Here is a 16,349-nt window from a genome sequence, read left to right on the forward strand (position 1 = left end):
CACTATCTAAAGTGTAATGTGCAAACCCAGAAACTCCAAGTATGATGTGGTGTGTGAAAGCTCAAAATAGCATCCTCTGTAGCATTTTCCACAGAAATAACTCTAAAGCAGAAGCCATGAGCTTTGGCTGTGCCAAACATCTCTCGGTCAGAGAGTGCACTTCAACCCTGGGCAAGCCCTTCCAGCCATCTGCTGCCTGAAAAATATCAGTGTGGAAAGCAGCAGGCTTTACAGAGCAACCCCATGTAACTGAGAACAGAAGCAGTAGTTAAGATGTTTAAAAATTACCCTGCTATTATGTCAAAAGCTTCCACAATCCATAATGTAATTACATGTTCTTCAAGTACATGGAAACTGAACTAAAGTACATGACGTGACTTTGGTACTGTATTAGACCTGTTGATAAGCTTGAGTGCCCCAGCTTGTAAAAAACCAACAAGCACTGTGTGTAGATAAACATGCTCGAATTGATGCAGTTCCCTTTTTTGCAGTGTGCTGTATAGGTTGAAAAAGTTTTGACTTCTTTGTTTGGTTGTTAAGAGTGGAAGTGACAGGACAAAAAGGCAGCACAGAATTGGGAAAGGACACATTTTTCATACTGTACGTAATGTGTAATGACTAATTTTAGTTTAGTAATTTATTTTAAACAATATAATGTAGAATTATTAAGAAATAAATAAACCATGATTATGCATTCCTAAGAAACATATCAACAAACAGACACACTTACAGTAGAGGGTGTGGAACTCTTTTTGCGTTCGCTGGAGATCACGGGACTGGGTGGAACTTTGGTGGAGCTACTTGAACCTTTCCTCCCAGAATCCTCCACTCCATGCTTGTTTTCTCCCTGAGGCCGTTTCGAGTATGAACCTGAGGGACAAAGAAGAAAGAGTATGAAGGGCAAACATGTGAATGTGTGTTTATAAAGGTCTTTATTCACTCCCAAAAACTCACTCTCAATCCGCTTACCCTGATCTGTTGTTCTTCTGACAGGTTTTTGAGTGGATGACACACTGCGCTGTACCATATGAGGTGGAGAAGGGCCATTGCTGTTAGTGAGGTCACTTCCTGGGCGTGGCTTTAGCGACAAGTTGACACCCTCGTCAAGCTGCGAAACAAGATTTTCCAATGTGTGAGTGCAAAAATAATCATCATTATCATTATCAAACACTATGAGTGTGTTTATGTGTGTACCTCTGAATTCCTATAGTCAAGCAGCAGGTAGGTTGCCATGACTTCGTTGTATTTTTGTTTGATGAGAGATTCCTCCATTTCCTCTTGACTGAAACCCATCTGAAGCATTATGTCTAAATTGGCAACATACACACAATGTTATTGCAGTCTTAGAATCTTAGAACGCTTTCACTTCCTAGAGATAATTGTAAAGAGCAGGTCACATGGGTTTTTTGAAAAATATATATTTTTGCCGTTTGTAACGTAGCTATCCTTCAATGTAAACAGCTGTTAATCAAAAAAGTGCATTATATATAAAGATACTGTCTCTCAAAAGAAAGAGTCGACTGAGAATCGCCTTAACGAGTCATCATATTTTCGAATCTATCGAGAAAACGGTGCGTTCTGTGCTGTGAAAGCAAGTTTATTTTGCTTTCACTGCCGAAAGATGATGATGTAAAGTATTAGTGGTTAGATTTTTTTTTTCGCAAAACCACAGCAACACAATTCGAACCTTTTGTTGTTTGCTCGTCATTTTACAGAGGACTGGTTCTCTAATCTTGGCTTCTAATCTTCTTTATTTGGACTAACAAGTGTCTCTGAATCACATCCTGTAAGTAACTAAATACGACATTTCTGAGAAAACTACAAGGTTTTCTGACTTTAGATGCATTTAACCTGTTGTAGGGGACTCCAACGCAATATTAGGACACTTTAAAAAGCATATGACCTGCTCTTTAACATCTAAACTTTTTGGAATGTGTGAGAGTCACACACACCTGTTCTTCTGGGGTCTTTGTAGTCAGGTTGGGGCTCAATGTAGGGCTTCAGCTCCTCATCTTCATGACCTACATTCATCCAGCGATCCTTCATGATCTGCTGCTGAGTTAAAAGTACAGACAGAAAATAAGAGATACAGTGAGGTATCAGATCACATAACCATATCTCATATCTTTTACCATAACCAAGTGCTTATAGGTAAACAGAATATATATTTAAGTGCAAATCATTTATCTGAAAAGCAAAACATAATTTCGTCATTCACATGCCTAAATGAAAAATGTAAAGCCCAAGTCGTAGAATCCTAGAAGAAATTGTTGAATAAAGATGTTATTTTTGTTTTCTTAGAGCACAAAAAGGATTCTCATAGCTTCATAACATCGCGTATGAACCATGGACTATTTTAACAACATTCTTACTAGCTTTCTGGGCCTGGGAACGTTTCAGTTGCATTGCTGTCTATGCAGGGTCAGAAATCTTTCAGATTTCATCAAAAAATATCTTAAGTGGTGTTCCAAAGATGAACAAAGGTCTTACGGGTTTGGGAAGACATGCAGGTGAGTAATTAATGACAGAATTTTCATTTTTGGGTGAACTATCCCTTTAACTTATTAACTTAAGTTCTGTTTAAAGGCTCAACATATAGGAGTTTATAGATTTTTTGCTGTTCGTTTCAAAATACTTTTTCATATCTTGAGCTAAAAATTCATATTTGGTGTGATTAGGCTTTAAGCTAATTTAAACTTAAGGCCTTTGTCCGCATTCTAGTGCACAGTCAGATATCAGAGATCGGTCTAAATCGGGCGCACCTCCAAACTTCCCCTCTTGGTAGGATTGAGGATGAGAAACTTCTTCAGCAGGTTCTCACAGTCTGTGGACATATAGAAGGGAATCCTATACTTCCCTCTTAACACACGCTCTCGCAACTCCTGCATATGAAGAAGAAAAACACAATGAGGATGATACAGTAGAAATAAGGAACATTAACAAAAGGACAGAAACAAACAGGAACATTAAGACAGATATTCCTACCTTCAGGTTCTGTCCATCGAAAGGCAGTGAGCCACTGACCAGCGTGTAAAGTATGACCCCGAGACTCCACACATCTACTTCTGGACCATCATACTTTTTGCCCTGGAAGAGTTCAGGGGCGGCATACGGTGGGCTCCCGCAAAACGTGTCTAATTTATTCCCCACCGTAAACTCGTTACTGAAACCAAAGTCAGCGATCTTTATGTTCATGTCAGCATCCAGTAAAAGATTCTCAGCCTGAGGGAGAAAAAGAGAGAATGGCATGATGGTAAGAAGTTTGATACTGTGAAAAAGAAACGTTAAGTGTTCCTCGTTCACACGATCAGCAACACTCACGTCTCCCTTTTTGACCTCAATGCTCAATTGTCTATCGGAAATGTCTGTTTCTCTTCCTTCAGGCTGTTTGTTCAACTTTTCCTAATGAGTTCTCTCATGCTATTGTGTGTGTGTGTTTGTGAATGTGTTGAGACCCTCTGTGCTGCCACTCAACATCTACACACCAACTTTAGCCACGCAGAGAGGCCGTGTTGCCTAGCAACAGATGCGGGGTGCTAACTGGGTTCAGTTTGCAGAGTTAAATATTACACTGCCAACAGAGCCAAACTTTTACAACATGCAAACACACAGCAACCAAGAAATGGATGAGGCTTGGGCAGCACTGCAGAAGAAGGAGGTGATATTATATTGTGTATTACATTTCACTGAGTTCAGTAACAGGATTAGTTTTTTTTTGTTTAATTTATAAAAATTAGCCTATTCATTTACCTTTATTTAACCAGGAAAGAAAACTCACTGAGATTAAAATCTCTTTCCCAGGAGTGTCCTGGCAGCCATTTAACAACAGAGTTACAACAGACATTACAAAAAAAAAAAACAGCTAACACATTAAAAACAATCACACACATTTTGGTTTCTCTCTAAATGACACAATAAAGACCAAGTTCTGTAACTTTATCTCCTTTTGGAGAAGATTCAAAAGTTTACAGTTTCTTAATACTGTTTTTTAGTGATAGTTGTTCATGAGTCCCTTGTTGGTCTTGAACAGTTAAACTGCCCACTGTTCTTCAGAAAAATCCTTTGGTCCCACAAATTCTTTGGTTTTTCAGCATTTTTGTGCATTTGAACCATTTCCATCAATGACTGTATGATTTTGAGGTCCATCTTTTCACACTGAGGACAACTGAGGGACATACTATAACAACTATTACAGAAGGTTCAAACGCTCACTGATGCTCCAGAAAGAAACAAAATGCTTTATGAGGCGGGGGTGTAAACCTCTGAACAGAATGATGATGTTATAATTTTTCTTATTTTGCCTAAAAATAAGTTTAATTTACCCTAATATTAAAATTCAAGATCCCCCTCCCCTCCAGCTCTTACTGCACTGTTCTCCTTCCGAAGCATGAATAAGTGTCCTCAGTGTGAAAAGATGGACCTCAAAAATACAGTCATTGTTGGAAAGGGTTCAAATACACAAAAATGCTAACAATCCAAAGAATCTGTGGGACCTGAAGGATTTTTCTCAAAAACAGCAGGCAGTTTAGGGACTAATAAACAACTATCACTAAACAAAAAACACAGCTGTGGATCATTCAGGCAACAATACAATATTAAGAATCAAGTGTATGTAAACTTTTGAACAGGGTCATTTTTATAAATTCACATTTTTATGTGAAATATCTGATTCAGGTCAGTACTAAATAAAACATAACATGCTTTTTGTATGATCCCTCTTATTATATTAACATTTTCCATATTCTGCAAGTAGAAGTGTAAATAAATGGATATAAATGAAATCTTACTGACCCAAACTTTTCAACAGTAGTGCATGTATGTTTTTGCATGCAACCAGTGAGGACAAAACTATTTAAATTATTTTAATTTCCTTTGCTGGGGCAATCGGCTCTGAATACAACACAATCTGTTACTTGAAAGAAATACGATACAAGTCCTGCAATCCGACCTGAACTCCTAGAAACCTCTGTAGCCGCAACAGATGTGCGGCTTAATGGTTAACACACACACACAGATCCATCACTATTACAGTACATTTGTTTGAGTAAGTGCTTTATTATTTGTGGTGCTCATATTAAATCAATACGGCAAACACTGCCCTTTTCTATTGTGATCAATACATCTCCAGCATTGTGGTGACATTATTTAGTGTACATCTCTGTGTGTGTGTGAGAGAGAAAGAGATAGGCCGAAAGAAAAAGAGAGGGGAAGAGGTTCAGACACAGGATCATACACTATGCAGATTTCTGAGGGTCCTGAATGGGGCGCAAGAGAATTACAGTACAGACCAAAAGTTTGGACACAAACTTTTGGTCTGCACTGTATATTTTTCTGTTTATTGAAGTTTTTACTCTACATTTGTGCAGTTTTCAGTAGGTTAGTGATATTTTTTTAAATATATATAAATTAATAAATACATATTTTTTAAATGAGTTTTTATACAAAAACTGCTTTTTTATGTAAAATTCACTTTATAAAAGACCCACATTTCTAACTTTAATTCATGGGGATAACGTGGATAATTTCACATGGTTTAGTGTAAGATTTTTGCCCATCGTTTTAAAAGTAAAAAAAATAACTTTTACCAGTAGGTGGCTGCAGAGCTCCACTATTTGCTATTTGACCACCTGAAAGATATTTTTTCACAAGTTTTTTCAGTTGAATTCATATCTACAGTACAGACCAAAACTTTTGGTCTGTACTGTACATTACGCTATGACAGGAGACAGTGACTAACTCTAAGGTTCAAAAGTCACTACGATGATGGTTTGCACCAATAAGCAACGTCAGTTACGTGGGCAGAGTATTATCATGGGAACGTTCATCCAGAAAGACACAACTTAACAAGAAGAAGATCTGGAGTCAGCCGTTTCAGAGTTCAGAGTACACTCATGATAGCGCACGTGTGTGTGTCTCTTTAAACAGAGGACTCATTCCTCCACCTGGACTTCTGTAATAGACTTTGATGAAAGACACAGAAGAACTACTAAAGACCATTTGAAAGATGAAGGTAAAGCTGAATGGAGATCTTGCTGTTCAGGGCATGTTTATATCTAACAGACCCTAAGGGCCCTAATACACAAACATTCTCACCTTGAGATCTCGGTGTACAATACACTTCTGATGGCAATACTGCACAGCTGACACAATCTAGAGAGATACAGAGAGAAGGTGTGGTAAGTAATCAGGAGAGTAGGTGAAGTCATTTTGGCAGCTCATGGGAGTTGTCGCTCTTTAATTGAGCTGTTCTATCAGTAATTAAACCATCATACACACACATGCACACAGCAGAGTTAATGAGCGCACACACACTTATACTAGCAGAAAAAGACCACTTAGCACAACCTGTCACAAACACTTGCTTAAAACAACAAAGCTCCGTTTATTTGATCATATATACAATAAAAGAAGATATATTGTAAAATTGCGCAATTAAAAAATATATATTAGTAGTCAAATAAAATATATTAGTAGTCTGACACCACATGGAAAAAAAAAATGGTATTATAAAATTTAAACTTTAAACTTGAAAATAAAATCAAATTTTACAAATCATCCAGGAGAACACTTCTGCACTCAAACTGATGATATAATCTGTCATTGAAAATTATAATAGAAAAATTGAAGCATTTTCACTAGTGGGCTCTGACCTCATTGTACGTACATGTGAGCTTTGACACTGAAGCATGACTCACTCGCATGCACTGGAACTGACCTGTCTAAATTTGGCACGCGCTTCCTTTTCTTTCATCCTCCCGTGAGCAACAAGGTAATCAAAAACCTCGCCTTGGAAATGGAAGAGGGGAACATTGCAATAGAGTATAAAATGGCAGAGGAAGGTAAGAGGTAAAGAAGAAGTGGTACAAGAAAAGAAGAAAGGACAGACAGAACAGGCAAATGAGAAAGGAAGATGGGAGAATGACATTATTTAAAATGCACTTATTTTTAAATATTGACATGATTGACAGCTGGAAGTTCTAGTCTTTCAGCCCACTCACCTCCACTGGCATATTCCATGACTAAATACAGCGTCTTGTCTGTCTCGATCACCTCAAATAACTTCACTGGGGAAAAGAGAGATGATCACAAATCAAAACATGTAAAAGACTATTCACATTTGAATTTTATAGGCACATCCCCAACAAGAATTAACAGGAAATAACACATCTCTATGAAATCATTCACATCTTTATTTAACAAGTTAACATCCTGAAGTTATTTATTTATTTATTTTTGAATAGGTTTTTGGTTAAATGGCTGAAATGAGGTCTGTGGTTAACACAAGAAAGACATTTTCACATTTGATTTTTTCAATAATACCCCCTTGTGGTTTTTTGAAAGTCTTGAAAATAATGGTTGCTAACAACAAGTGGCTAAATAGGACTACAGAAGTTGTCAGGAACATTAAATGTCACACTGAACAGGTAAACTCATCTACTCTGTACAACTACTTCAATTTTTTGAAATTGAGAAATTCTGGAATCTGAGGATGGAAAAAAAAATTGAGAAAATTGCCAAAAGTTGTCCAAATGAAGTTCTTCGCAATGCATATTACTAATCAAAAATTAAGTTTTAATATATTTATGGTAGGAAATTTACAAAATATCTTCACAGAACATGATCTTCACTTAATATCCTTATGATTTTTGGCATAAAAAAGAAAAATCAATAATTTTGACCCATACAATATATTTGTGGCGATTGCTACAAATATACCCATGCTACTTAAGGTTTTGTGGTTCAGGGTTAAATATTTGCTTTTTTGTAAACTATTCAAATGTGGTGGTGTTCATTCATAACCTACTTTTAGCTTCTTTTTTACTTCTGCTGATATATTATGTATTTTGGAGCCTGAAAAAGTTAATTTGTGAAGATTATCATGACAAATAAAATATCGAAGCTAATTTCCTGAAATAATCCAAAAGCCAATGGAAATATTTGATTTTTTTTCTGAGGGATCCAGGGTGATGCTAACTTCCAGTTTAGCCTAAAAAACACATAATCACTGCAACACTCTATCACCAATAGCTGGCTGTGATTGTGTCGCATTTTAGCTTTCCATCTCTAGTACATCAAATCATCTCTCACATTTTATTCGGAAACTATGTGAATCTGTACTTTTAAAGAATTAGTTCACTTCCAGAATAAAAATTGCCTAAAAATGTCATTTAAGACATTCGTGTCTTTTCTCAGTTGAAAAGAAATCAAGGTTTTCGAGGAAAACATTCCAGAATCTTTCTCAAAATAGTGGACAATGGGAGCTAACAGGTTAAAGGTCCAAATTACAGTTTCAATGCAGCTTTAAAGGGCTCTACACAATCCCTTTAACCACAAATGCTTGTCTTGCACTAGCTCTGCGATGCATGTTTATAACTTCACGCATTACGCAATCACGTTGGAATGATCACCCATAGTTAGTCCTTTGCCTGTGTACTCCAGTTCAAAAAGGTAGGGTGGGGTATAAATCTTAATCTTATTTTCTCCTCCAACCTCCAACAAAATTGTCCGACACTGTTTTACCTTTTTTTGGAAAGGCTGTTTGACTTTCTTTGCACGTTCGCTTTGTAAACACTGGGTTGGTACTTCCGCCTACATTACGCGTGACCTTTCCAATGTGACTATGTAATGTGTGAAGATTTGGAAGAGCATTTGTGGTTAAAAAGTATATACATTTTTTTTTTTTTTTAAGAAAATAACAGATTGTTTCGCTAGATAAGATCCTTATTCCTCGGGCTGGGATTGTGTAGAGCCCATTGAAGCTGCATTGAAACTGCAATTTGGATCTTCAACCCCATGGCTCCCAATGAAGTCCACTATATGAAGGAAAATCCTGGAATGTTTCCCTCAAAAACCTTAATTTCTCTTCGACAAGACAAGCACATTTTGGATGACATGGGTTTTTTTATTCTGGAAGTAAACTAAGCCTTTAATTGACAGTCTAGGTTGATTTATTTAATTGTTAGTATTCTGAATAATTCATTTTGATATCTTTTCAGAGAATTGTGAAAATCTGCCATTTAAACCACTAGTTTTGAAGCACAGATTTGTTCAAGAAAATGTATTCTTATGTATTTTTCGGTTGCATCAGACTTGTCATTTAACAGGGCATACTGCAAAGGTTTTCTATTGCGTTTAACAGTGCTAACAACTAAGATTACTGATGTAGCACATCTACACTCTAAAGCACAGTACTGCTTCATGGCATAACACCACATGGGCTAGAGGTATGAAAGAAAAGCAGTAGTGATAAATACATCTATTTCTATATGAAGTGCTTCAGGCTTTGCAATGAATGCTACAAAACTCATCACATCTGTCTTGAGCAGCTGACAAGATTATAACCAAAGTTCAGTACTAAAAATTACGCTTACAAACTGCATTTGAATGAGTTTCCTGAGCTGAGCAGCGACAACATTTTTCTCATAAAAAAAGTCTAAGAAGCAACAATAAAATCCCTGAAGGAAAAAATGGAAACGTTCCAAATCCAAACAAACGGCATCTAATAAAGAGAGACGCATTAATAAAGTAGAATTATAAAAACGAACAGGCTTTAGGAGTCGGTTTTAAAGCTCAGAGCTATTCTATTCATCACAGTCTATTCAACGAAAACAGGCCACTACTGTTTGACATTAATGCAATGAATAAAATACATAATCCCTACTTTGTGTGTGTCGTCATGGAAAAGATCAAGGAGCGTTTCAGATCAATCAGCAGTGATTGTATGATGTGATACCAGCACAGCCGCACTCGGCCATTGAACAGACGCAGAGCAAAGACTCTGAATCAGGACTGAATCCACAGTGCTGCATCCTCAAAGGGGACAGGTCTTTCCTTTCATATTTCAACTCTGTGCTTTGATATTTATGAGCGCAAGCTGAGCGCTAATGAGCTAGTGCTTCCGTCAAGACCACCGTCACAGCACAGGCAAACACACACACTTAAACGCACAGATCAATAAATCAGCATCTGACTTGTGTGTGGGTTTAAGCGAGAGCATATCAGCACACATCACACGTCCGTTTCTTCAACATCTATGACATCAAAGCTTGAGGAATGCCGATTTCAACGATTTCAGCCGTCAGCTCTTATCTTGGATCCGACAATTCCGATGATTCATGTCAGATGCTGATTTGAAATACTGAAATAACTGTAATTGTGGTGTGGCTAGTTAGACAGGTTCTTTCTCAATAACTTACCAATGTTTGGGTGATTCAGGAGCTTCATGATTCTCACTTCTCGAAAGAGCTGTGAACACACAGAAAAGAGAGAAGATTTGAGAAGGAACTATTAACCTGACATCAATTTTCCCATATCATGGGAAAAAAAAATACTAAGTAAATCAATTGGGGCCAGCAAATATTTGGTTACCCACATTCGCCGAATTGTCTTCTTCTGTGTTCAATGGGAGAAAAAAACTCAAACAGGTTTGGAACAAGTTAAGGTTGAGTAACTGATTTTCATTTTTGGGTGAACTATCCCAAATGACTCAGGTCAATCCCAAATGAAGCTGGTTTTGTGGTTGCCAAGTCTGGTCAGGCTTGTTTTATATGGGTTTTGAGCAGTTTGAGCACCAAGACGAAAAAATTTCAGTTTGGTTTAAGTTGTTTTAGGTAGAATATACTAATAAATGAAGTGATAAAGAATGAACAAACTCTATTTGTATGAACATTTACTATTGTCTGTTTAATAGATAATAATACAGTCAAACCAAAATTTATTCAGACACCTTCAACATTTCTCACATTATCACAGTTTATTTGCTATATTTAAAATATGACAAGAACTCAAGAGTTAAACTGTGTCAGAACAAATTCATCTTGAAAATGTCAGATAACTTTGATAGAAAGGTATGTAACAAAACATGGTCAGGTCAAAGTGTCAAATCAAATTTTTGGTCCCAAATTTGAATCAATTTAACTGGTAGTCCACTGTATGAAGAATTTTTGGCTGTAATATGTCACAGTTTACTTTATTTTGCTACCATCACTTACATAATTGATTTATTGTGTCCTGCACCCACTAGTAAAAGAAATATAAAAAAATGATATCTGGTGACACATTTTTGGTTTGACTGTATATGTGGTGTCAGGGATTACATACAATATTGTTCAAAAGAGTGAGTTTTTTTTATGTATTTATTTTTTAAAATAGGATCATATGTACATAAAGGCTGCATTTATTTCAGTCAAAAACAGTAATATTGTCTTTTTCTTTTAATAAATGTAACACGATTCTTAAGAAATCATTCTAAGATGTTCATTTAGTACTCAAGAAGTCTTTTATCTTATTATTATTATTATTAGACATTGAAAATGTCCAGGATTCTTTGATAAAGTTTAAAGCATTCATTTGAAACTGAAATCTTCGTCTGTCATTTTTGATCATTTTAATGCATCCTTTCTGAATAAAAGTTCTTTCAAAAAAAGAAAATCTTGCTGACCCCAAAAAATCATACTTGTGAATGGTAGCGCATAATTTTACGTCACATTGTTAAAATTTCACTAGCAGCAGGAACAATGCATTAACCTCATTTCTTTAATATCCTCCAGGATTCTGCAGCAGTTAAAGCAAAAAGTTAATGGTACATGACCAGTGTATATATATGTGTGCGTGGGGGTAAAGCAGAACTCGTTCATTCCCACGTCAGAGGAAATCCTTCAGCCTCTCTTCCTGTAATTATCCCCTCTGTGCCCTCTCTCCAGACAGATATACAGATAAAGAGAGATCTGCAGACTCACTTTTTGAAGACTAGAAGAGTTGAGTTGTGTCTTGTCTATGATTTTCACTGCTACCTGAAACAAAAGAAACACAAACACATCTATAAACATCTCTCAAACATAAAATTATTTGCAGAAACATCTTGGAAAATACCAGAGTAACACTAGAAAGATTAATCTGAATGCTAAGGGCACTTGAGCTATATTTGCATGTTTCAACTTTCAGGCACCAGAAGCATGTCCCAGGGGTTGATTTTAATTAAAACTATAAGATTTCAGCTTCTTCTATTTGTTACACAAAGATTATATTTCAATTGGCTTGAACACCTTTAACAATACTTTCCCTTATTGTTTTCCTTGTTGAAATAAGGATTATATGACTTATATGATTTTCACCCTAATAAAGTTTTTTTAAAAACTTTAATTGTTTAGCAGAGAAGAAACAGTATTAGTAGCTGGGTTTCCATCCAAAGTTGCGAATGGTGCACAAAGTTTTTTTGCAACATCACGTTGGTGATTATTCATGTAAACCCTTGTCAGTTATGTCTTAAATGATCATAAACAGTTGTGAATGAAAATACGTGTGTAACAGTATATTGGATCTGTCTGTGTGGCACTTAAAGAGGCAACAAATATTCCTTCTGCAGTCTCTGTGCTTAATATTAATAAAACGTAAAAATACAAAGAGAAAAATCACTCACTGCTCTTGAATGAAGGACTTTTGTAGTTTTAATAAGAAACAAAGCATGTTTAACTAATACAGTTAAGACGCCGTTTTATTTTACATTCAAATAATTACATTTAATTTCTGTAGTATTGTTAGACTAATTTAGATTTGCATAAAAGTATTCAGTATTTTTTTAAGCACTGTTTTTTTATATATTTTTTTTCTGCTGTATTGCTTTCTTTAAATTAATCCCTAATATAAAGTTTAGGACCCTGTCATAATCGTGTTAAATAATCGTGATTACAATATTGACCAAAATAATCGTAATTATGATTTTTGGCAAAATCGAGCAGCCCTAATATAAACTGTAATACAAAAATATATATATAACCGATCGTTCCACTAGATAAGACCCTTCTTTCTCACCTGGGATCGTTTACAACAACATTCGGGAATCGTTTCAAGCAGCGTTTAAACTGCATTTTGGAAGTTCAAACTCGGGGCACCATAGAATTCCACTATATCGAGAAAAATCCTGAAATGTTCTCCTCAAAAAACTATTTCTTTACGACTGAAGAAAGAAAGACATGAACATCTTGGATGACAAGGGGGTGAGAACATTATCTTTAAATTTTTGTTCTGGAGGTGAACTACTCCTTTAAAGAGAAAATCATTTGCGTATTTGATTGTAGTCTGAATTTGAGAAAAATTCACATTCAACCTTATTTTATCACACCCAATCCAAACCACAAATTTAGGTGATTTGAAATTAGATTCAGCATATCTGGGCCCAGCTGCATGAACATAGTCATTATGTTAAGAATTAGTCTGACTAACTAGCAGTTAGCCAAGGGATAAACCATAATTTGTCAAATTAGGCTAATTTATGAGTTATACAACTGACTTATAGTTATGACCGGTCTTAAAAGGAAAACAAATGTGATGAATAACTTGTAATACTAGTCAAAGCAGTTTATGCAACAGGGCCCTGGACATACATCACAGTCAGACTGTGGCGATTTAGGATGCTAAATAAAGCTCACTGGAGTATGTTTTACAAGAAAACAGCATGTTTAACTAATACAGTTAAGACGCCGTTTTATTTTACATTCAAATAATTACATTTAATTTTTGCAGTATTGTTAGACTAATTTAGACTTGCATAAAAGTATTCTGTATTTTTTTTAAAGCACTGTTTTGTTTTTTTTAATCTTTTTTTCTGCTGTATTGCTATCTTTAAATTAATCACTCATATAAAGTTTTGTATACTTCAAATATACTTCAAAATTTCATATTTAGTTTGTTACTTGCTATTACTTTGTAATTGTTATTGAAATTTACTAGCAATTTTTGAGCGAAAATAGTAAATCCCACACCATTTTATTTCAGTGCAGTGAGAACCCAGCTAACTAGAGCCAATAAAAAAGACAGATACACATGAGATCTAGTTACCTCTTTAGAAGTGAGGACATGTCGGGCCAGTTTAACCTTGGCAAAGTTGCCCTTGCCGATGGTCTTCAGCAGTCTGTAATTTCCTATGTGGGGGTATTCATCCACCGCCGGCACCGCAGTTCGACTACGTGACACACTGGGACGCCCTCCTCCTTTGGCATCAGAGTGGGTCTGACAGAGAGATGGGATATAGGGATCAGAAAAATGTTTCAGATGGTCACACTCGGATGACACTCAAATTCAACTACATTCTCCCCCTCTCTCGCTTTCACACAGACTCACATATGCAGATGAATGTATCAGACTGATTCACAAGAAGAAAATATGGCTACATTCACACAGCAGTAAGAACATTGCTCAGTCATTTGGAGTGCTAAATACACAGTGATGATCACATGCTCTACCTGAGGTAACTACCTTATAATTGATGGGTCAGGACCAGACCAGATCAGTGAGTTTGAGTGATATGTGAGCTATGAACAGAACCACAGTTTAAAACTTGTACGTACCATGTCAATAAGCCTTTGAAGCAGTACTTAGTTCACCCAAAACTAATTACTCACCTTTATGTCATTCCAAACCCGTAAGACCCTCATTCATCTTCAGAACACAAATTAAGATATTTTTGATGAAATCCGAGAGCTTTCTGACCCTGCGTAGACATCAACGCAACGAACCATGTTCAAGTCCTAGAAAGGTAGTCAAGACTACTTTTCCATTGTTTCTATGTAAACGCACTTGACGGACGTGCATGACCTTTATGCTCGCGTCCCGCATCTTTTGCAGTGCCTCACACACAAGCTTTTAAAGCTACAAGTATTTCAACTTTTACTTGCAGTGGCGCTCATTAATGTCAGTTCCAAAGCAGTGGGTTCTGTGCGATTGGCCCCTTACGGGTTTGGAACAACATGAGTGTGGGTAATTTTTGGATGAACTATCCCCTTAAGTACAACAACCTCTGAATGTTGGTAAGAAGACTTTCTGTAGTTATGGAAAATATGGGTACAGAATAGTTTACTACCGTTCAAAAGTTTGGGTTAGTAAGGTTATTTTGTAAGGAAATTAATATTTTGAATCAGCAAAGACAAAAGTAAGGATATTTTTTAGAGATGCACCGATTGATCGGCTAGTGATCGGAATCGGACAATTTTTTGCATGATCGGCCCGGATCGGTGACCGGCCGGTCAATTTCTCTTCTTGCCGATTCCTAGCCGATCCTTTTATTGCCAGCGGCGCATGCACTTACGTCACAGCCGAATATTTACTGTGAATGAAGATGACACAAAGATCGCAGTTTGTAACATTTATAAGGCCAAAATACAACGTGAGGAAACAACCACAAACCACGCGTGTGTTTGGACATGTGGTAGATCGCGCCCCACGCTCTGCATATTTTGCATGTCTCTCTTAGTTAACACACCTGATTCAGATAACCCACTCGTTAGAAGTAAGCTTCGTGAATGAACTGTGTTCCGATTGACATGGTCCCTACCCAGTGTTCATTGCTCCCTACTCCCTGAGCAGGGGATATCCGTTGACGTTTACTACACTTTCATTCATTCACATATTTGCGCTACACCACCGCATACAGCGTCTTCACACACTAATAGATCGAAGCGAGCATATATGTTCCATTTGAAGGTAATTTAAGCGTGCGCGACGTGAATTTAATTTGTATTTATTTACAGATGCATTTATGTTACACTTCTCTAGTAAGTTTCATCTGTGTATGAAGACGCTGCATGCGGTGGCATAGTGCAAATATGTGAATGAATGTTACAAAGTGTAGTACCGCTGGATTAACTTTTGACAAGGCAGAAATGCTTCTCTTTATCAAGAAAAATTTGCTATTAATGCTCAAGTAATAGCATTTAGTACTAGCATTGGTTTTTATACATGTTTGAAGACACAGTGCACTTTTTGTTATTAAAGTTATTGTTGTGAGATGATCCTGTAATTAATGTTTTTAAAAAAATTAATTGAAGGAAAGTAGATTTTTGTATGCCTGCTTTGTTACTTATATTTTATTTCTAATGTTTTCAAGGCTCAGAGCACTTTATTTTGTTAAAGTAATTTTAATATGAGAAGATGCTGTAATGTTTATACATTTATTTTATTATAAAATAAAAAAAAATTTCAGGAAAAGATTTTTGCTAGTATAACTATATACTTTTTCAAAGGCACAAAGCACTTTATTTTGTTGTTAAAGTTATTTTGTTGTAAGAGGATCCTGTAATGTTTAAAAATTTATTTTATTATAAAATAAATTTAATTAAAGCAAATATTTCTGTATAGGCCCGTGCTTTTATTACAGTTCTTAAAAAAAAATCGGAATCTGCAAAAATCAGAATCGGCAGGTCACACTTACTGAAAAATCGGCATCGGAATCGGCCAAGAAAATTGCAAACGGTGCATCTCTAATATTTTTATAATGTTACAAAAGATTACAATTTTCAAATAAACGCTGTTCTTTTGAACTTTCTATTCATCAAAGAATCCTAAAAAAAAAAGTA

The 16,349-nt window shown here is 36.1% G+C and overlaps 1 protein-coding gene across 5 annotated transcripts in view; it reads right to left on the reverse strand.

Annotated features, from left to right (window-relative positions):
• mark2b (MAP/microtubule affinity-regulating kinase 2b) overlaps positions 1–16,349 on the reverse strand; it is a 61,370-nt gene that overhangs the window by 25,034 nt on the left and 19,987 nt on the right. For 4 of the 5 annotated variants that reach the window (XM_073836278.1, XM_073836276.1, XM_073836277.1 and 1 more), the window contains exons 2-13: positions 13,837–14,007; positions 11,739–11,792; positions 10,197–10,245; positions 6,999–7,064; positions 6,716–6,786; positions 6,094–6,150; positions 2,986–3,222; positions 2,763–2,882; positions 1,953–2,055; positions 1,195–1,307; positions 970–1,108; positions 731–870 (exon numbers count right to left, since the gene is read on the reverse strand). In XM_073836278.1, the coding sequence (XP_073692379.1) occupies positions 731–870; positions 970–1,108; positions 1,195–1,307; positions 1,953–2,055; positions 2,763–2,882; positions 2,986–3,222; positions 6,094–6,150; positions 6,716–6,786; positions 6,999–7,064; positions 10,197–10,245; positions 11,739–11,792; positions 13,837–14,007 (1,320 nt within the window). The remainder of the gene's footprint in view (positions 1–730; positions 871–969; positions 1,109–1,194; positions 1,308–1,952; positions 2,056–2,762; positions 2,883–2,985; positions 3,223–6,093; positions 6,151–6,715; positions 6,787–6,998; positions 7,065–10,196; positions 10,246–11,738; positions 11,793–13,836; positions 14,008–16,349) is intronic. The other variant, XM_073836275.1, reaches the window with a different exon arrangement.

The sequence above is a fragment of the Garra rufa genome, chromosome 3, assembly GCF_049309525.1.
Source record: "Garra rufa chromosome 3, GarRuf1.0, whole genome shotgun sequence".
NCBI lineage: Eukaryota > Metazoa > Chordata > Actinopteri > Cypriniformes > Cyprinidae > Garra > Garra rufa.